Here is a 21,165-nt window from a genome sequence, read left to right on the forward strand (position 1 = left end):
CGGCGCCAGAGGAGGCGACAAGTTCGTCAAGGAGCATGGGTTGAGGAGGGGCAATTTTAAGAATTTTTCTGTTTTATGGCTTTTTATGTATATACAAGTTTTGTAATTGATATATTGGGTTTTTTTTTTGCTTTTGCACATGTTGGTTTTGTATTGGGGTGGATCGATGGAGGGATGGTTCTGGGTTAGTGTTGGGTCTCTTTTCGTGGGCACTTTCCTGTTTCTTCTTCTACGGAGTGATATGTATAGGTAACATTTGTAAGTGTTAGGTTGTCTTTTGCACATGCTGTTTTGCATTGGTTTGAGTCGATATGGGGATGGTACAGAGTTCTAGGTTTCGTGCTCCTGCTGGAGCGAGGCGTGTGTGTGTTGGGGGGGGCAAAATAGTACGAGGGGGAGAGCCGGGAGGAACATTTTGAAGGAGTATGGCGGTGGAAGCAGAGTGGGGAAGGGTAGTTTGGACGGGGTCCTTTGTGTTGATCTCCAGGTGGCCATCGCCATGCTAGCAGGGAATGTTAGTAAATGGAAGCAACGTGGAAGGGGGGAGCCAGAATGGGAGAGTTGGGAGGGGATTGCAGGGTTAGGACCAGGTGGGGGGGCCATTTTGAGAGGGCGCAGGTTAGAGGGGAGTTGGATGATCGGGAAGTCGGTGCTGTTCGGGGTTCTGGAGGCGGAATATGCAGGGATAGTGATTTTGGACCACGTGCTGCATTATTTGGTTGTGAGGTTCGCAATGGGCAGGACGCAGAGACTGGGGAATGGAGGCTTGATTCAGCACTCCTGGTAGGTAAGAAGTTCTGCAAGAACGTGGTCTTGGTGTTAAATAACTATGCGGAGCTTAATCAGAACAGGAGGGTTTCCTCTTCCACGTTCTGAGAGGCACTGAAAGTGGTGGTGCAGGGGGAGGTTATATCATATAAAGCCCACATGGACAAAGTTGAGAGGGGGAAAGGCAGATGTTAGTGAATGCTATTCTAAAGATGGATCAGCGGTACCCGGCAGCCCCGATTAGGGAATAGGATACCACGCTATTTGTTAATTCCCTATGCTCATCTGTTCCTTTACCTGGAATTTCATTGAAGAAGCTGATGTAGAGGAAGGCGGGAAGGCATAATCCGCATACTCCAACTCTGGGTCCAAAACCTGAGGGGGAAACATGGGGAATGTACAATTAATGCTTTCAGTGTAAAAATGTATTAGAAATTTCAGGTCCCACAACCATTATAAGAACCACGGCCCATAATGAGATTTGTTGCTATAAACCTGATGAGCTCTTGCAGACATGGCTAGTTTTTATGTAGTTAAAGTTAGCGGAATTTCCTGCATTTTTCTTGTCTGCCTGAATGCAGAACCTAATGAAAGGTCAAAGACCTGAAATGTTAACTCTGCTTCTTTCTCCGCAGATGCTGCCTGACCTGATCAGCATATCCAGCAATTTTGTTTTCACTTTGGATTTCCAAGTTCCCGCTTTTGCATTAAGTTGAGCTTGAATGACTCAATAGATATTATAGAAGCACTTTGCCTTATTTGGAACTTTGAAACAATGAAATCTTGTTTGTGAACGTATTATTTTACAATCATTAACCACTTCAAAAAAGCTAGTCAGCAATTCAGTAATGACATCCTCTCAGCAACTTAAGACCCTCACTTTTCAACATGTATCGCAGAGCGACTCCCAGCTTCCATCTAATTACACTTATCTGCTCACTATATCCACAGACAGGTCGCATGCTGTCAGAATTATACATCTTACCACAATTGGGGCAGATGCCTCAGTCCTCAACCACCCACCCCCCCAAACCTTGTGCAGTGACACTTGTCATGATGAAGGAGAAAGAAAATACTGGATTACACCCAAAATATTGAACTTTATATAAGGCCTGAGTTTTATTTCTTACAAATTGACAGAAATCCCCAAAATGGCTGAGAATGTACAGTCAGTCACTGACAGGAATTGCTGCAGAGTGTTTCTCTTCATGACAATGGAACCCCTCACCGTTTCGAGACACGGTACTGCTAAAAGCACCCAACAGCCAATTACTGTCTTCAGCAAAGACAAAGGAACATCAAGGCCACCCCATCACAAGAGATCCTGTAACTGATTACCATCTCCGGTATAAACAAAGGAACAGAATGGCAACATCATCTCAAAAGACTGCGTGTAATGCTTAAACGGACTAGTGGATTTCTTTTTCCACTTAGAATATACAAAGAAATATTGATTTTTAAAAAACAATTTAGAGTACCCAATTATTTTTCTTCCCAATTAAGGGGCAATTTAGCGTGGCCAATCCACCTAACCTGCACATTTTTGGGTTGTGGGGGTGAAACTCACACAGACACGGGGACAATGTGCAAACTCCACATGAACAGTGACCCGGGGCCAGGACCAATGCGGATCCTCGCCGGCGTGAGACAGTGGGGGAAAAAAAGGAATTGGGTACTCTAAATAGGTTTTAAAAATCAACATTTCTTTGTATATTCTAAGTGGAACTCTAAATAGGTTTTTTTTAAAAAACATTTATTTAAATTTACTTACCATTGGACTAAATTCTCACTTCTAATATGGGAGTGTAGACACATATTTTTTGTTATCATTTTTCTCCTTGCCTTTTTAGTAGTTAATAAATTCACTATCTTTAACTAAAAAATGAAAAATGAAAATCGCTTATTGTCACGAGTAGGCTTCAATGAAGTTACTGTGAAAAGCCCCTAGTCGCCACATTCCAGCGCCTGTCCGGGGAGGCTGGTACGGGAATCGAACCATGCTGCTGGCCTGCTTGGTCTGCTTTAAAAGCCAGCGATTTAGCCTAGTGAGCTAAGAAAGCCTGATTAAATCAGCTCCCTTTTAAACATAACTATTGGGTCTGGAAAATGTACCCACTAGATTATTGCTACAGCAGACGGGGTTAAATAAAGACAGGGAGCCAGTCATCCCTCCACACCCAGATTTGTAACAATTTGGGGGTAATCCAGCCAGACAATGAAAAGTCAAGGGGTCTCGCCTGGAACATCAACTTCCCGAGAACCTCACCTGGGTGTGGACATAACACATACCCCATTAGAGCATCCATCAACAGTCTGACAGTTAGAAATATCTTACCATGGAAAGTGCTGTCTGAGTCTGAAACAGGTGAGGCTCCGGTAGGACTGAGATGTGGATACACTCTGGAATCACAACAGTGCCGCCATCCAGATCAGCAACAATTACATCCAGCTAGAGAAACAAAAAATCAACAGCTCACCAACATCAGCCTCTCTCTTCATACACATCTTCACCTCCCTTCATTACTCTCTTCCAACCTTGAAACTGCTTTGGTCAATATTAAAATACATTGACATCATAATTGAAAATAATATTCACCAACTCCAACTTTAGATTGCAATCAAATATTTCAGTGAGTGGTGGAATTCAGCAGACGAGATATGACTGAACGAACAACATTGTTGGGCACACTCACCAAATCCTGCATCTCTGCTCGGAAGGAAGAGTGGATTCCAATGATGAAAGGCGTGGGACTGCTCAGCACTTCAAGAAGTTGAGCCGGTAAAATTGGGATATATGTAAAACTAACAAAACAAGGCAAAGATTCATTCATGGTAATCCCAGAATAAGAGTCACTCAAGCTACTGCCCCAGCCACAGCCCCATGAAACCTTACAAGTTAGCCTCACACTCCCAAACCACTCTCCACTCCACCCTCCCACAACATCCTGCTCCCTCTTCTCACCCATCCCAATCCCCTTCCCACCCAGGCATTCACCTCACACCCTTCTCCACCCTCTCATCCACCCCATTACCCTCACTCCCCTTCCCCAAGCTCATATTGACCTTTTCCTTAATTCCGTAACCTGTTATTAAAACTCTTCAGTTCTTAACCCAGCATCCAAAAACTGCTTGCAAAGCTTCATGCACTGTACAGCATCCATTTGACCAGAAACCCAAGCTCAGTGGCTAATTCACCTACACCACAATTACCTGCCAAGCCTCCCAACCAGTACTCCCTCCTAATAGCCCCAATGTATCTGTGCCGTGAGTACACCAGCACCTCTCTGAATGCATTGACCATCTCCTAGTTACCTATACTTCAGAGGGAACATGAGAGCAAGGAGAGCTCGACAGGCCTCTGTCAGCCTCTGGTAACTGGATGACAGGAACAGAATCTTGTGTTCGGTTAGGGCAGCACAGAAAAGCTCCAGTACATTGCTAATTCCTAGAAAAAGAAAACAAAGATTTTAAAAAGCAAATTCCAGAGTTGAAAATAATGAAAAGCCAGTTACTCTGTGATAGAATATACCTTACTTTGAACATGGAGCATCTCTTATGCTAGAACATACATTACTGAACATAGAGTATCTTTTCTCTGTTCAAATGCATCTTATAGGGAACTTGTAGTATTTAATTGTATCTGTTATATATTAAAATGGGAGCAGTCTCAAGCTGCTAAAGATACTGTGCTTACTGGTAGCACTGTAAATGCAAGACTGTCCTCTTTGACCAATTCAGTCCAAAGCAGCACCAAATGTGAAGTCCCATTACAATTCTCAACCTTAGTAATGTCCAAGTATACTTTCTAATAAATACACATTTCCATTGTTTGCAGAACAAGCCAAGCAAATACAAACCAAGAAACCTGAACAATAAAAATATCACCATTTTGAAAGCATCAAATTTCAGCAATTCAACAGTAATGAAGGCTGCTAAGTACTGAAACAGGATGAAGCAATCTGAGCTCAGCGTGGACTACTAACTACTGAAACAGGATGAAGCAATCTGAGCTCAGCGTGGACTACAAAGTCGAAGTGAGTGAGATACCTTAGAGCTAATACTGAGGAAACATCTCCCGGCACACTACGTGGTGACAGAGTAAGATGGCAAGGGACAGGCAGAACGAGACATTAAAGGGGCAGTGGCAGTTTGGATGTGAAACTGGCAAAGAAGTTTGGATGTGAAATTGGCAAAGACAGAAAGCAAAGCAGAGTGAACTCCTGCCCTTCACTCTATCACAGACTTTCCTGTTTCATGTGTCTTCCTTCCCTTTTATCCTGGCTCAATAAGGAAAGTAATGCCTTGGAATGTTAACTCTCAATTTCTCCACAGGGGCTGCCAGACCTAAGAATTTCCAGCACTTTGTTTATATTTCAGATTTACAGAATCAACTGCATTTTACTTTTTGTTTGTGGTAGTGCTGAATGGTTGCTTTTCAGACTGACAGGAATTATTCAGTGGTGCTCCTCAAGGGGCAGCATTGGGACCGCAGGGCTCGGTGTTGGGATCCTTAATGTTTGTGTCATATATTAACGATTTGGACGTGAACATGGAAGCATGATTGGGAAATTTGCAGATGACACAAAGTTTGCCCGAGTGGTAGACAGTGTAGAGGATAGCCAGAATCTTCAAAACAATATAGATGGGTTGGTCGAGTGGGCAATAAAATGGCAGACGGGATTTAACACACGTAAGTGTCAGGTCATGAATTTAGGGAGGTCAAACAGTTGCAGGGAGTACACATTAAATGGGAATATACTAAGAGGGGTAAGTGAAGTGAGAGATCTTGGCATACAGATACACAGGTCCCTAAAGTCAGCAAATCAAGCAGACAAGGATGTTAAGAAAACATATGGAATGCTCTCCTTCATTGGCAGAGATATAAAAAATATAAAAGTAAGGATATAATGTTAGAATTGTATTAAACACTGGTGAGGCCACAACTGGAATATTGTGTGCCGTTCTGGTCGCCACATTACAGGAAGAACGTTATTGCTCTGGAGTGTGCGCAGAGGAGGTTTACAAGAATGTTGCCAGGGATAGAAAGGTGTAGCCACACGGAGAGATTGGGTAGGTTGGAGTTATTTTCCTTGGAACAAAGAAGGCTGAGGGGTGACTTAATTGAGATGTACAAAATCATGAGGGGAAGAGCTTTGGGAGGGGAGGGGGGGGCAAGATAAAATTGTTTCCCTTTGTGGAGAATTCTAGAACCAAGGGACATAGATTCAAGGGAAGTGGCAGAAAGTGTAGAGGGGATATGAGGAAGAACCTTTTTTTATACAGAGGGTAGTGGGAGTCTAGAATTTTCTGCCTGAGTTGGTGGTGGACGCAGAGACCCGAAACTCTTTTAAAAGGTACCTAAATCTGCACTTTCATATGGACCAGGTGCAGGATGGTGGGATTAGAAAGGGCATCTGGGTGTCCTCGGGCTGGTTTACACAAGATGGGCCAAATGGCCTCCCTCTGTGCTGTAACTTTTCTATGATTCTATGTATTAATGACTGATACTTGAACATAGTCAAATGTTGCAAATGTAATAAACAGTGATGAGGATTGTCTGGCGAGAATGGAAAAGCTGTATTTGTTTTCCTTCGAGTCGAGCACATTATAAGGAGATCTGATAGAGGTGCCCAAATATCGAGGAGTTTAGATAGAATAAATAAAAAGAAAGTTATCAATGGCAGAAGACTAGGTAACTAAAGGAGAAATTTAAGGGACTTGGCAAAAGAACCATAAGTGACAAAAAGAATACACAGTGAGTTAGGAGCTAGAATTCTCAAAAAAATAGTGGAAACAGATTCAATAATATAACCGTACAACTGTACATAAAAACATAAAAATTAGGAGAAGTAGACGATTCGGCCCCTCGTTCCTGTTCTTTTTTAAATAAATTTAGAGTAACCAATTCATTTTTCCAATTAAGGGGCAATTTAGCGTGGCCAATCCACCTAACCTGCACATCTTTGGCTTGTGGGGGCGAAACCCACGCAAACACGGGGAGAATGTGCAAACTCCAGACCCGGGATCAAACCTGGGACCTCGGCGCCATGAGGCTGCAGTGCCACCGTGCTGCCCTTCCGCAATCCTGTTCTAAACATTCAACAAGATCATGGCTAATCTGATTGTAGCCTCAACGCCACTAGTCTGTTTACACTAATCTGATAGCCCTTGATTCACCTTTCACTCAAGAATCTATCTAAAGGAAAAGTCACCATAGTCCCAGAAAACCAACGGCTGCTTTGCCCTTTGAGGGGGAGAACTGATGGTGGTGATTTAACCTGAGGATCAGGTTGAGGGGCAAGGTTGAGAAGGCACGGCCTTCATGAGTAACCTCAGCCAGAACGTGATAATTTAACCCACACTGTTAGCCTCGCTCTGCACCACAAACCAGCTGTCCAGCCAACTGAGCTAAACTGAGCATCTGTGGAGAGAGTAACAGACTAAATGTTTCAGGCCAAAAGTTGACAACGGGTCATCAGCCTGAAATGTTAACTTTGGTTCTCTCCCCAGACGCTGCCTGACCCGAGTACTTTTAGAATTTTCTCTTTATATTGTAGAAATGAATGCTGTGCTTGAAGAGAATTACTGAGGGTACGGTGCAGGCAGCTAGAGTCAACAAAATAACAAAATTGAGAAGAATCAATATGCACACAACCTCCTTTTGTGTTCCCATGATACAGGTGGACTGATGTTACACATGGACTACAGACACATACCCAGCTGTTTGAGTAGCAGTGCAACACTGCTACCACTGACCGGCAGCGCATCATTCACAGGGGTCTGTATCACCTGACGGTCTCCCGCTCCCAGTGAGATTGTTCTCTGTGGAAATAATCAAGCAGAAATTGTAAGATGTTTGACCAATACTCTGAACTGGTTCGATCCAAGTAAAAAGAGCAACAAATAAAAATTCCTCTTCGAATGGAGACAAAACATCAATTTCAAGAATGAGAAACAATTCAACCCTATAATTGGAAGCAAAGACTATATATGGGCACAGACGTCTGGCAGAGAAACAGGCTGCATCAAATTCGTTCTTTTGGGAGGGGGGGTTTAAAGCTTTGAAAATACTTTCCTACAAATACACTCACTAGCTAGAATTCCTCATATTTCACCTATTATCAATTCACATTGTAGTGACAAGTATTAAATCCAGAGGTATAGTAATAATAATAATCTTTGTTATTTTCTCAAGCGGCCTTCATTAACACTGCAATGAAGTTACTGTGAAAAGCCCCTAGTCACCACACTCCAGCCCCTGTTCGTGCACACAGAGGGAGAATTCAGAATATCCAATTCACCTAACAGCACATTTTTGAGACTTGTGAGAGGAAACCAGAGCACCCGTAGGGAAACCCATGCAGACACAGGGAGAATGTGCAGACTCCCCATTACAATGTTGTGGTATTTTGTGTTCATCTACCATCTTTCCTCTTCCTACACCAATATAATGCTCACTGATGCAATTTCGGGTTTATCCAGAGAGTTAGGAATCAACCAGAACAGCAGCAATTCAAACTGGTGACCACCTGGTGGAGGCACTGCACCAAGGCACAAACTGCCACTGTTTGAAACAGAGGAACTAAGGGGAGGCCCAATCAGCACGTCGAGCCTTTTTCGGCAGTAAATAAATTCACAGCTAATCTGCATCCTAATTCCACCCACCTACTTTGGTTCCATATCCTCAATATCTTTGGCCAGCAAAAATCGTTGCATCTCACTTAAAACTGAAATACTCATTCTGATCAATTCCTTTCAAAATCTCGATGCCTCAAATGAGCAAATAAACACCTTTATTCTGGAGAATACAATTGTTCACTCAATTTCTCCTCATAATTCAAATTTGGAACCCTAGCAATATTTTGGTGAATCTGTGCTGCACTCCTTCCAAGGGCAATATATTCTAAACTGGTCTCCAGAACTGAAAACCTGTACTTTAGATGTGGTCTGGCCAGGGCTTTATATAGCTGTTAACGAAACTCCCTCCAATTTATATTCTAGCCCTCGAGTTATAACAGCTAACATACCTTTTCTGAATATTTTGAAGCTAATTATGACATTGAATCTTAGAATGGTTATAGCACAAAAGGAGGCCATTTAACCCATCATGTTAATGCCAGCTCACTGCAAGAGCAATTCAGCCAGTCCCACTCCCCTACGTTTTTCCTGTAGTCCTGCAATTCGTTTTGTCTTCTAAAAGGCACAACTGAATCTGCCTCCAGCAGACACACAGACAGTGTATTCCAGATCTTAACCACTTGCTATGTAAAAATAGTTTTCCTCATGTCATCGTTGGTTATTTTACCATTCAGCTGATATCAGTGTCCTCTGGTTCTTGACCTTTCTACCAATGGGAACAATTTCTCTCTATCTACTATCTAGACCCCTCATGATTTTGAACGTCCAAATCATGAAATTCAATTCACCAAGGCATGATTAGCAATAAAAAAAACATTGTAATAACAATATCCTGCACAGTTTCAAACCTGTCCACAAAACGCTTATTTGACATTGATGTTGTCTAATTCAATGCCTACTACTTCAGTTGAAATGTTTCATTACTCATATCTTAGTCCCATTAGGTAGACTGAAGCTATATACAGTTCTTCAGGGATTAGTGTTATAGCCATTGATATTTATTTATGACCTGGATGTGGATTCACAGGGCATCATTTTTCAAAGTTTGTAACGATACAAACTCAAATGGAATAAACAATGTAGAAGATAATTAACAAATTCCAGGTGGACATAGACTGGTGAAATGGACAGGCATATGGCAGACAACATTTAGCACACAGAAAAGAGCAAAGTATTGCATTTTGATAGGAAGAACATACTCTAAATCAGGGATGGGCAAACTACGGCCCGCGGGCCGCATGCGGCCCGCCAAAGTTATTTCTGCGGCCCACCAAGTCATTAAAAAAAAACATTTTTTTTAAATTTTGTGTTTTTTTAAATAATTTTTTTTTAAGGTTAATGGGGGGGAGGGGCTGTTGGGTTACTTACTGGTATAGGGTGGATACGTTGAATTGAGTAGGGTGATCATTGCTCGGCACAACGTCGAGGGCCGAAGGGCCTGTTCTGTGTTCTATATGAGGCGCTCAGAATCATAACCGGGTGAAGTAATTATTTTACTTAATATACTATGCGGCCCTTTGTGAATTGTGAATTTCTGAATGTGGCTCTTGCACGGAAAAGTTTGCCCACCCCTGCTCTAAATGATACAAATTTAAAGGGGATACAGGGGGCGAGAGCTGTGGGTGTTGACTTATTGAAAGAGTTTACTCCCACATCGAATTCTTTAGTCTACAACCCAGCAAGTTCTTCCTCCTCAAATATCTGTCCAATATAATTTAAAATAATTAGGGGGAATCAGCTTCATCCACCTTTTCAAGTAAAATGTTTCAACAAATTTCAGTGAAAACATTCCTCCACATCTCCTCTCGAAATCTTTCAGAATGAATGTCAAATCCACATCCTCTGGTTATTGGCTCCCTCACCAGAGGGAAGCTTTTCTCTGTTCATTCCATCAAAATTTCTCACCATCTTGAAGCCCTCTCTTCATTCAGCTCTTAACATGTTGTTCCAAGAGCATCTGAGCTTTTTCCAATTTCTCCTCAACTAATGTCTCATCCCTAGAAACATTCTGGCAAACCCCCTCTATACTTTCTAATGCCTCCTCATTTTTCCTAAGTATTGTGCCTAGAATTGTCCACAACATACCAGTTGAGGCCTAACCAGTGATTTATAAATACCTGGCACTTCTTCAAAGAATTCAACTGGGTTTGTAAGACATAACAAATCCATTGTGAAGCTCCTTAATCAAATTTTTTTTTAATGTATTTATTTATTTTACATGCTCAGTCACTTTGTCCTTCGTTTCAGATTCCACAAAGTTCCCCACAACAGTTATTAGGCTACCAGATCTACAAGCTTCCTGTTTTTCTTCTATCACCTTTCTTTTTTTTTAATAAATGTTTTTTATTGAGTTTTCATATTTTATATATGACAAATTACAAATTATTAGAGAGAAAAAAGAAAACACAAAAATTTAACATGTATATTTACAGGTGGTAAGCATCTTCATAACAACAATTGTGGCCGCCCCCTTTAGCTGGCATACATATTTTACATTCCCCAATATGGCCGAGACACATGTTTATAGGCATTTATTTAGAGTTTAGTTTTGGGCCTTAGCTTGCCATCAAACCCCCATAACGAACCCGTAACCCCCCCCCCCCCCCCCCCCCCCCCCGGCTACCTTCCCCCGATTCCCGTCCATTTTCCCCTGATTCTTGGCCACCCGACTATTCTTCCTCTTGTACGTTAGCCACAAACAGGTCCCGGAACAATTGCATTAATGGCTCCCACGTTCTATGGAAGCCGTCGTCTGACCCTCGGATGGCGAATTTGATTTTCTCCATTTGGAGAGATTCCGAGAGGTCGGACAGCCAGTCTGCAGCTCTGGGCGGTGCTGCTGACCGCCAGCCAAACAGGATTCTACGGCGGGCGATCAGGGAGGCAAAGGCAAGGGCGTCCGCCCTCCTCCCCAGGAATAGATCTGGCTGGTCTGAAACCCCGAAGACCGCCACTATCGGGCATGGCTCCACCCTCACCCCCACCACTTTGGGCATAGCCTCGAAGAAGGCTGTCCAGTAATCCACAAGTCTGGGGCAAGACCAGAACATGTGGGCGTGGTTGGCCGGGCCTCTTTGGCACCGTTCACATCTGTCCTCCACCTCCGGGAAGAACCTACTCATACGGTTTCTCGTTAAGTGGGCTCTATGTACCACTTTTAGTTGCGTCAGGCTGAGCCTTGCGCACGTGGAGGTGGAGTTGACCCTATGCAGTGCTTCTCTCCAGAGTCCCCACCCTATCTCAATCCCCAGGTCGTCCTCCCATTTCCTTCTTGTTGCGTCCAGTACGGTGTCGTCCCTTTCTACCAGTCGGTCATACATGTCACTACAGTTCCCTTTCTCTAGGATACTTGCGTCCAGTAGGTCTTCCAGTAGTGTCTGTCGTGGCGGTTGTGGGTACGTCCTTGTCTCCTTTCGTAGGAAGTTTTTGAGCTGGAGGTACCGTAGCTCGTTCCCCCCAGCTAGCTGAAATTTCTCTGTCAGTTCGTCCAGTGTTGCGATCCTGTCGTCCGTGTATAGGTCCCTGACTGTCAGTGTCCCCCCGTCCTGCCTCCACCTTTTGAAGGTGGCGTCAGTCAGTGCTGGTGTGAATCTATGGTTGTTGCAGATGGGAGCTTTGTCCGACATTTTGGTCAGGCCAAATTGCTGCCGCAGTTGGTTCCAGGATTGGAGGGTGGCTGTCACCACTAGGCTGCTGGAGTGTTTTTTGGGTGGGGATGGGAGTGCTGCCGTGGCGAGGGCCCGGAGGGAGGTCCCCATGCAGGAGGCCTCCTCCGCACGCACCCACTCGGCTTCTGGCTCCTGGATCCATCCCCTTACTCGCTCGGCTGTTGCCGCCCAGTGGTAGAATTGTAGATTCGGGAGGGCTAGCCCCCCCCCTGGATTTTGTTTTTTGTAGGACCTTCTTTGGGATCCTAGCATTTTTACCCCCCCCCCCCCCCCCCCCCCCCCCCCCATACGAACGCCATGATAAGTTTGTCCAGCGCTTTGAAAAAGGCCTTGGGGATGTAGATCGGAATTGATCTAAACAGGAAGAGGAACCTGGGCAGTACGTTCATTTTGATCGTCTGGCCTCTCCCCGCGATGGAGAGCGGGAGTGTGTTCCATCTTTGCAGGTCCTTTTTAACTTCCTCCGTCAGTCTGGTGAGGTTCCATTTGTGGAACCCTTTCCAGTCATGGGCTATTTGGATCCCCAGGTAGCGGAATTTGTGTCGGGCTTGTTTGAGCGGCAGCCCCTTTAGTGCTGGGAAGATCTCACTTTTGCTCGTGTTGAGTTTGTAGCCCGAGAAGGCTCCAAACTCTTTCAGGAGCGCGATGATTCCGTCCATGCTGCTTTGTGGGTCCGAGATATAGAGGAGCAGATCATCCGCATAGAGTGAGACTCTATGCTCTCTACCTCCCCTTCGGATCCCCCTCCAATTTTTTGCTGCCCTGAGCGCGATTGCTAGCGGTTCGATTGCTAGTGCGAACAGCAACGGGGACAGTGGGCATCCTTGTCTGGTGCCCCTGTGCAGCTGGAAGTATTGGGAGTTGGTATTGTTGGTCCGTACACTCGCCAAGGGAGCGTTGTATAGGAGCTTTACCCAAGCGGTGAACCCTGTTCCAAGCCCGAACCGCTCCAGTACCTCTATGAGGTATTTCCATTCGACTCTGTCGAAGGCCTTTTCTGCGTCCAGGGAGACGATCACCTCTTGTGTTCTCTCCCCGGAGGGGGTCATTATCACGTTCAGCAGGCGCCTGATGTTCGCGGTAAGCTGTCGACCTTTGACGAAGCCCGTCTGGTCCTCTGTGACCACCTCAGGTACACAGTCTTCTAGCCTTTTGGCTAGGATTTTGGTCAGAATTTTGGCGTCTGCGTTCAGCAGAGATATGGGTCTGTATGACCCACATTCCGTTGGGTCTTTGTCTTTCTTAGGTATCAGCGAGATTGAGGCCTGTGCTAACGTGGGTGGCAATGTGCCCCTAGCTAGCGAGTCTGTGAACATCTCCTGCAGGTGCGGGGCCAGCGCTGTCGCGAATTTTTTGTAGAAGTCCGCCGGGAATCCGTCCGGTCCCGGCGCCTTCCCCGTCTGCATGGAGCTAATGCTGTCCATGATCTCTCCCAGTGCTAGTGGTTTCTATCACCTTTCTTAGCTAATGGAGATATATTTTCAACTTTCCAATCTAAAGGGATAATTTCTGAAGCAGATCTCTGGAGGATAATGGATAAAATGTTTGCAATTTCCTCACCTCCATCCTTCAAAGGGTCGGTACCATTAACTTCCAGGAATTGGCCATTTCATTATTTTCATTTGCAATGTTGTCTGTCAATTTTTTTTTCTTTAAGGGCCTACATTAACCTTGTCTACATGTTTTCTTCTAATGCAATTTTAAAACATTTTTACATTGTTTTACGAATATTTTTCACAATTTTCTTTTGTTTTCACAGCTTGGCCAATATGCAGAGCACCAGGGAATCGGCAAAAACAAACAAAAATGGACACCGGTTTCTGGAGCTATGCTGTTACCATGGACTCTAACAAACTGGTATCTCCAAACCACGCCACTCGGTGTCTTGGAGACATGAGACATCATACTTACTAGCACCAGCTGCACCACACATCACCAGATCAACCACCCTAACAAGGTCAGGCTTCAGCCAAGGAAGCTGTACCACTTCAAGAAGTTCATCCTCAAATCAACACCTGCCAGACTGCTAACCCAGAAAGGGCCGAACAGTTCTTCAACATCCTCAATCAGGTTTTTTGGTCAACAGAACCCATGGTCAGACTAGGGAGTCAAAGTGAGATCGTCTGCACAACACCATACCTGTAAACTCATTGCATACATGGAAAAGAGATCAAAGGAATGTTGGCTGTTTTGTGGCTTACTGGACTGAAATGGAGCCAGTTACTGCAACTAAAGGGAGAACCCTCATGACCTACAAGCACGTTTCCCCAGCAAACAAAATATAGATGCTCTCAGAGCTGCCAGAACCAATGCTCACAGACTGTTCGGCAGTGCGCCAATCAATACTAGGTGAAACTGCAACATTATACAATCTGCTGCTGAAAACCGGATGCTAGAGGGATATATGAAGGAATCAAGGAAGCAACAGGCACAGCAGCAATTAAGTTAGCTCCCTTGAAGACAAAGATAGGGATGATCATCAATGAACCTAATGGAGCCCTATGCAACTCTACGCAATGAAGAACGGTGTCATCAAAGCAGTTCGCAGTGCCATTCCAGACTTTCCTGTCATGGAGGAGCTAGACAACGAGCATACCACCGTAGCACTGAACAAGGCCATTGACCATCTTGTCAAAGACAAAGCTCCAGGAAATGATGGCATTCCACCTGAAATCAACAAAGTGGAAAACCAGCGCTGCTCGCAGCATCTCCATGAACTTTTGTCTCTGCTGGAAGGAAATATTTGTGCCTCAAGACATGCGTGATGTAAAAAGTCACCTTATACAAAAACAAAGGGGATCACAGTGACTGCAACAATCTGGAGATACCCCTTTGTTAAATATTGAAGGGAAGATTTTATTCACATTTCTGTGATCAGGTTGCAGATTCTGGCATCCAAGCATCTACCCTGAGTCTCAGGGCAGCTTCAGAGTTAGCAGATCTACAGTTCATATTATTTTCTCACTTTGGCCTTTACAAGGGAAGTGCGGCAAACAGTGCATAACCACACTACATTGTTTTCACAGACCTCATCAAGGACTGTGCCCTTGTCAGCAGAGATGAACTTGTTAAACTGCTGCGGAAAATAGGCTGCCCCTCTGGATTCCAGAGTGTCATTTCTTCTTTCCACGAGAATGTGCACTGCTTATAGAACATAGAACAGTATAGCACAGAACAGGCCCTTCGGCCCTCGATATTGTGCCGAGCCATGATCACCCTACTCAAACCCACGTATCCACCCTATACCCGTAACCCAACAACCCCCCCCTTAACCTTACTTTTTAGGACACTACGGGCAATTTAGCATGGCCAATCCACCTAACCCGCACATCTTTGGACTGTGGGAGGAAACCGGAGCACCCGGAGGAAACCCACGCACACACGGGGAGGACGTGCAGACTCCGCACAGACAGTGACCCAGCCGGGAATCGAACCTGGGACCCTGGAGCTGTGAAGCATTTATGCTAACCACTATGCTACCGTGCTGCCCTGCCTACGCTTAGTCGGTTAGAACAGAGCATCAATGGAAGCTTTTAAGATCAGCAGCAGGGTAAGGCACCTGTCACCCCCTTTGGCAGATTTTCCTCCATGCTGCTACCTGCATGCTGGAGTTGATGGCAAGCTGTTCAATTTAGCACAATTGTGCGCTAAGATAAAAGTGTGTAATGTCCTGGTCTGTGAGATGCCAATTGTTGATGACGCTGCACTGGCATCCTCCATTTGCATAACTTGTAGATCAGTTCTCCCAGACCTGCAAGGAGTTTAGACTGACAATCAGTATAAAGAAGGCCATGGTAATGGATCAGGATGCAGAGACTTCATCTTCCATCAAAACTGACAACTTCACTCTGGAGGCGGTCAAAAGCTTGACATACCTCAAGATCAACAATTACCAGCAACCTGTCCCTGCATAGATCAGCACCAGCATTGCCACAGCTGCAGTGTCATCTCAAAGTTGAGCAATCATGTGTGGGCCAACAGCAAACTAACGGGAAATATAAAGTTCCAAGTCATCCAGGCTTGTGTTTTCAGCACTCTCACTTACAGTAGCAAGACATGAACAATGTATCCAAGCCAAAGCAGCGGAGCACCTTCCACCTCCACTGTCTTAGGCTACAATTAGGATGAGCGTTAAATATGGAAGTACACTAGCGTGCAGGGAGCCCCGGCATGTTTGCCCTCTTGTGTCAGCGGCAACGCTTGATGTCTGGATCTTGTGAGCTGAATGGATGACGGCCACATCCCCAAAGTCATGCTTTATGGCGAGCTTGTTGTTAGCATGAGACCATCGGGTCACCCACATCTGCAATAAAAGGATGCTTCATAGAACATACAGAAGGAGGCCATTCGGCCCATCGAGTCTGCACCGACCCACTTAAGCCCTCACTTCCTCCCTATCCCTGTAACCCCTCCTAATCTTTTTGGTCACTAGGGGCAATTTATGATGGCCAATCCACCTAACCTGCATGTCTTTGGACTGTGAGAGGAAACCGGAGCACCCGGAGGAAACCCACGCAGACACAGGGAGAAAGTGCAGACTCCACAGAGACAGTGACCCAGCGGGGAATCGAACCTCAGACCCTGGCGCTGTGAAGCCACAGTGATATCCACTTGTGCTACTGTGCTGCCCCATCAGTGATGTCTTTGAGATGGCTGGGATTGGAGTTGATGCTTGGGAAGTCCTCACTGGAGTACCTGGAACAGCTGTAATGCAATTTAAATCTCTCAGGTTGGATGGAAAAACAGAACTTATGCAGTTAATCAGTGCCACCTGCTGGAAGACTTTTGTGACCATCAGGCCGATATGATGCCCTGGTCAAATATCAAATCAACACTGGGTGTTTAAATTTACACAATTAAAAAAGGCCCTTTAACGAGATAAGAGATCAGGAAAGAGGGGAAAGAAGCAGCACCTTCAAATGGAGAGGGAGAAGTTGAAAACATCAGAAGTTCAGGGAAGGGGAGTGAGGAAGAAAGTCAACACCTTCAAAAAAGAGTCAGCATTGTCAGGGAGTTGAGAAAGAGTCAAGACCTTTAGAGAGTGGTGGGATAATCAAGATTGTCAGAGAACGTAGGAGGGTCAGGACATTCAGGGGAGGGGTGGAAGAGAGACGGCATCTATATGGGAAAGTCAGCTCCTGCAGGGGAGAGGGAAATGAGAGTCAGCACCTTCAAAGGAAGGAGGCAAAGAGTCATCACCTTCAGGAGTGGGGGTGGGTGGGAGGGTGAACAGAGAGCGAGTCAGCACCTTCAGGGCAATGGAGTGATGGGTCAGAACCTTCAGAGGAATAAGGGAAGTTTCACCTTCAGGGAACTATGTAGTTACGGTTACCATACTGTAAAAAGAACATAAAAGCACTGGTGAAAATGCAAAAAAAGATGCATACGGATGGTTCCGGAACTGCGAGATTACAACCATCAGAAAAGATTGAACTGCTGGCACTAACTTCTTTAGAAAAGACATAGATGCAACCTGATTGAGGTATTTAAAATTATGGGTTGGACAGGATAGATGTGGAGAAAACGTTTCCACTTAAGGAAGAATCCAATACTAGAGGCCATATATACAAGAAAGTTACTAAGAAATCTAACAGGGAAATAAGGAGACATTTCTTTGAGTGGTTAAAATGTGGTATGAGCCATCACAGAAAATGACCAAAACAACTCCACCTGTAACTTAGATGCTTTCAAAAGGAATTTAGAAGAGTACACAAGAGAAAAATGAGAAGTATCCACTAAAATGCTGAGATGAGGCAGAAGAAATGAGGGGAGACTAATGTGGAGTACAAGCATTAATTAGTTGGGCTGGATGTCCTATTTGTGTCATAAATTCTATGTAATTCTATGTAAATACTGCCTGGTTTCATGCCAAACACCCCTGTGCTCCCAATCAGAGACATCTTCCCATATTCTAAAATAACCATGAAGTGCTACAGCACTTCAGCAATTCTCCTGATCTCAGCTCAATCAATCCATCCATAGGCCTTACTATTTACAGACTCAGAAATATGAAAGATTTTCATTTACAATTATTCCGATGCATGATACCAATAGAATCATGGCTCGGTGCGATTTGTGTCCATCTAACAATGCAGCTTTTAGACAACGAAAATTGAAGCAGAAACAAAATCATACCCCTGCTTCCTCGCTTTCATCATCCGTCTAGGTTTGCAATCAAGAGACAGAGTAAATGAAAAATAAACATACCAGATTAGAGACAGACAGAATGCGAACATGACTCAAGGATAAACAGCATTTGAAAAGAACAATTCATACATTGATGCAACAATAACGTAGGTTACGCCACATGCACCCTGCGCCTGCCCAGTTCACATACTGCAATCACAGATTGTCCTTTACCTCTATGACGGCATTTTGCTCACCCACCTTCTGTTGCTGTGTCCTTTTCGATCAGTGCCCTTTAGTTTCCCATCTCTGCTGTCCCCTCTTCCTTGAACCGCAATTGCGGATTCTTTCTAACTTCCCTCTCTGACCCTGCCTCAATACTACCGGTTCTTATCAAAGATACAAATTACGCCCTATATGACTGTGACAAGTTCTCTCCCCTATTCTTTGGACTTGTCTGCAGCCTTTGACACCATTGACCACACCATCGTCCTCCAATACCTACCCAGTATCATTGCTTAAAAATGAATTCATGGGATATGGACATTGCTGGCCAAACCAGCAGTGAGCTGCTTTCTTTAACCACGCTGCAATCCATGTGATGTAGGTACACCCACAGTGCTGTTAGAGAGGGAGTTCCAAGATTTTGACCCAATGCTGGGTGCAAGTGCAATCACCTGGTTTCTTTCTGATCTATATGCTGCCTCTCAGTGACAATCACTTTCCACATGTGCACTGGTAACACCCAGTTCTGCCTCAGCACCACCTCTTCCCAGCTTTATGCTTCCTCTTAATTGTCAAACTGTTTTCCCAGCATCCAGAACTGGATATACAGAAATTTTCACCAAATAAAGCCACTGTATTCAGTTCCTGTCACCAACCCCGTTCCCTAGCTACCGACTCCATCCTTCTCCCTGGCAACTGTGAGGCTGAGCCCAATTGTTCACAACTTTACAGTCATGCACATAAACAAACCAAGACGAGCTTCTGACCATAGCCACGACATCACAATGCCCACCTATTTCCATTCCATAACACTGCCCAACCTTACCCCTGCCTCAGTTCATCATCTTCTGAAACCCTCAATCGTGCATTTGTTACCCCCACAACCCAAAGATGTGCAGGGTAGGTGGATTGGCCACGCTAAATTTTCCCTTAATTGGCGAAAAAAAAAATTGGGCTTTTAAAATTTTTTTTTTTTTTTTAAATCATGCATTTGTTACTTCTAGCCTCATCTATTCTCACGTACTCCTAATTAACCCTCTAATCTTCTACCCCCCATAAACTTCAGGTCATTGAAAACATTGACGCTTTTGCCCTAACTTGCTCCTGATTAAACAACGTTCCCATTTTTAAATTTGCATCCTTGCTTTCAAATCCCACCATGGCTTCACCTCTCCCCATCATTGCTGCAGTCCCGCAACCCTCCCCTAATTCTGGCTTCTTGAACATCCCCAATTTTAACCACTCCATCGCTGGCAGTTGTGACTTTGGCTTCCAAGTTCGTGCACTCTGGATTGTCTCCTAAACCTCTCTACCACTCTTTCTTCCTTGAAGAAACTCCCTAAACACCTCCTTTTTGACTAAACTTTTATTTATCCGCATTTAGATCACCTGTGTGGCCCCGGGTCACATTTGTAACACTTGTGAAATTCTTTGGGATGTTTTATTGTGTGAAAGTTGCAATAAAAATATGATTTACAGCAATTAATTTGAAGGTTTCGTCATTTCCCATCTCCGAAAGGTGAAATTCTCCCCTAATGGTGCAACTCACTTCCCCTCCTGCCCAACTGCCCTGAAGTTGCCACCTCTGGGATCCCTCTAGGGTGGGTTATTAAAGAATATAGTGATACTGTATAGAGAATGGGATTAGACTTGGTGGGATAAAAATGGATGAATTATTCAAGAGAGGAGAGTGGGAATGCAAAGCATCTGGATAGACTTGAGCCAAATGACTAATTTCTGTAATGAAAGCAAAATGCTGCAGACGTTGGAAATCTGGAATAAAAACAGAAAATGATGGGAAAACATAGCAGGTCTGGCAGCATTAGTGGAGAGAAACAATTAACGTTGAGTCTTTATGGAGTCATATGAACTCAAAACATTAACTATGTTTCTCTCTCCATAGATCTTGCCAGACCGGACTCATTTCTGTGCCAGAACATTGTCTGGTTTAATAAAAACAAACGATGGAACTTTAATTTCTGAAATTTCTCAGACAGGTGAACAATGTTAATGGCTATAAGGTTTCAATTGTCCCATCTCTAATTTGAGCTTTGAACAAACAGTAGTTGGAAATATAAACAAAGAAACATGACCGTCAGCATTTTTAAGGCAGTCGTTTAAGGTTAAATTGTCAAATGAGGAATCATCCTAGTGCTTTTCTAAAACAAGAAATATGATGAATAACCAGGAATGTGTAAAGCAGCCTGTTGGCTGTGTTCTCACATCTCACTGTTATTTTACAAAACAGTCTATCAGCTGGAATGCATCTTCAGTTCGGTGGATTTCACACGTAAGTAATGGAAGTGTGTTCTGATGCCACAGAACATTTTTTACACAGAATCCTGGGGACACTGTTCCCGTTAAACACAGTCTGTCCCACACTGATCAATATTTGGAACCTCCACTTGTTGCCCAGGTGAAATAACTACCTTGAGAGCCCAAGCCTTCTACTTCACTCTTGGAAGAGAGCACAGCCTTCACATGACAATGGCAATGCACTGAGCTACTAATGGCTTTATGTCTGCACATGTTCCACACACTGATCTGCCTGGGCTTCTTAGCAAGGGAGAAAACCAGAATACTCCATGGGATTTGCAACTGCTCACAGATCTCCTCCAAAGTTTAAATCCTAATCCAATGTTTCTTCTACCATTCACTCACTCCTCTCACCAAAACAGCTATTAAACCTTCAACAATGTGGCTGAAAATGAGAACATGCAGGGTGAAGGAAATTATAAGC

The 21,165-nt window shown here is 44.3% G+C and overlaps 1 protein-coding gene across 8 annotated transcripts in view; it reads right to left on the minus strand.

Moving 5' to 3' along the window:
- sbf1 (SET binding factor 1) overlaps positions 1–21,165 on the minus strand; it is a 198,636-nt gene that overhangs the window by 74,392 nt on the left and 103,079 nt on the right. For 4 of the 8 annotated variants that reach the window (XM_038811644.1, XM_038811641.1, XM_038811642.1 and 1 more), the window contains exons 6-10: positions 7,485–7,590; positions 4,081–4,213; positions 3,462–3,570; positions 3,104–3,217; positions 1,066–1,143 (exon numbers count right to left, since the gene is read on the minus strand). In XM_038811644.1, coding sequence (XP_038667572.1) covers positions 1,066–1,143; positions 3,104–3,217; positions 3,462–3,570; positions 4,081–4,213; positions 7,485–7,590 — 540 coding nt within the window. Of the gene's footprint in view, positions 1–1,065; positions 1,144–3,103; positions 3,218–3,461; positions 3,571–4,080; positions 4,214–7,484; positions 7,591–18,209; positions 18,237–18,461; positions 18,693–21,165 lie in introns of those variants that run through there. The other 4 variants (XM_038811639.1, XM_038811638.1, XM_038811636.1 and 1 more) reach the window with 2 other exon arrangements.

The sequence above is a fragment of the Scyliorhinus canicula genome, chromosome 11 (assembly GCF_902713615.1).
Source record: "Scyliorhinus canicula chromosome 11, sScyCan1.1, whole genome shotgun sequence".
NCBI lineage: Eukaryota > Metazoa > Chordata > Chondrichthyes > Carcharhiniformes > Scyliorhinidae > Scyliorhinus > Scyliorhinus canicula.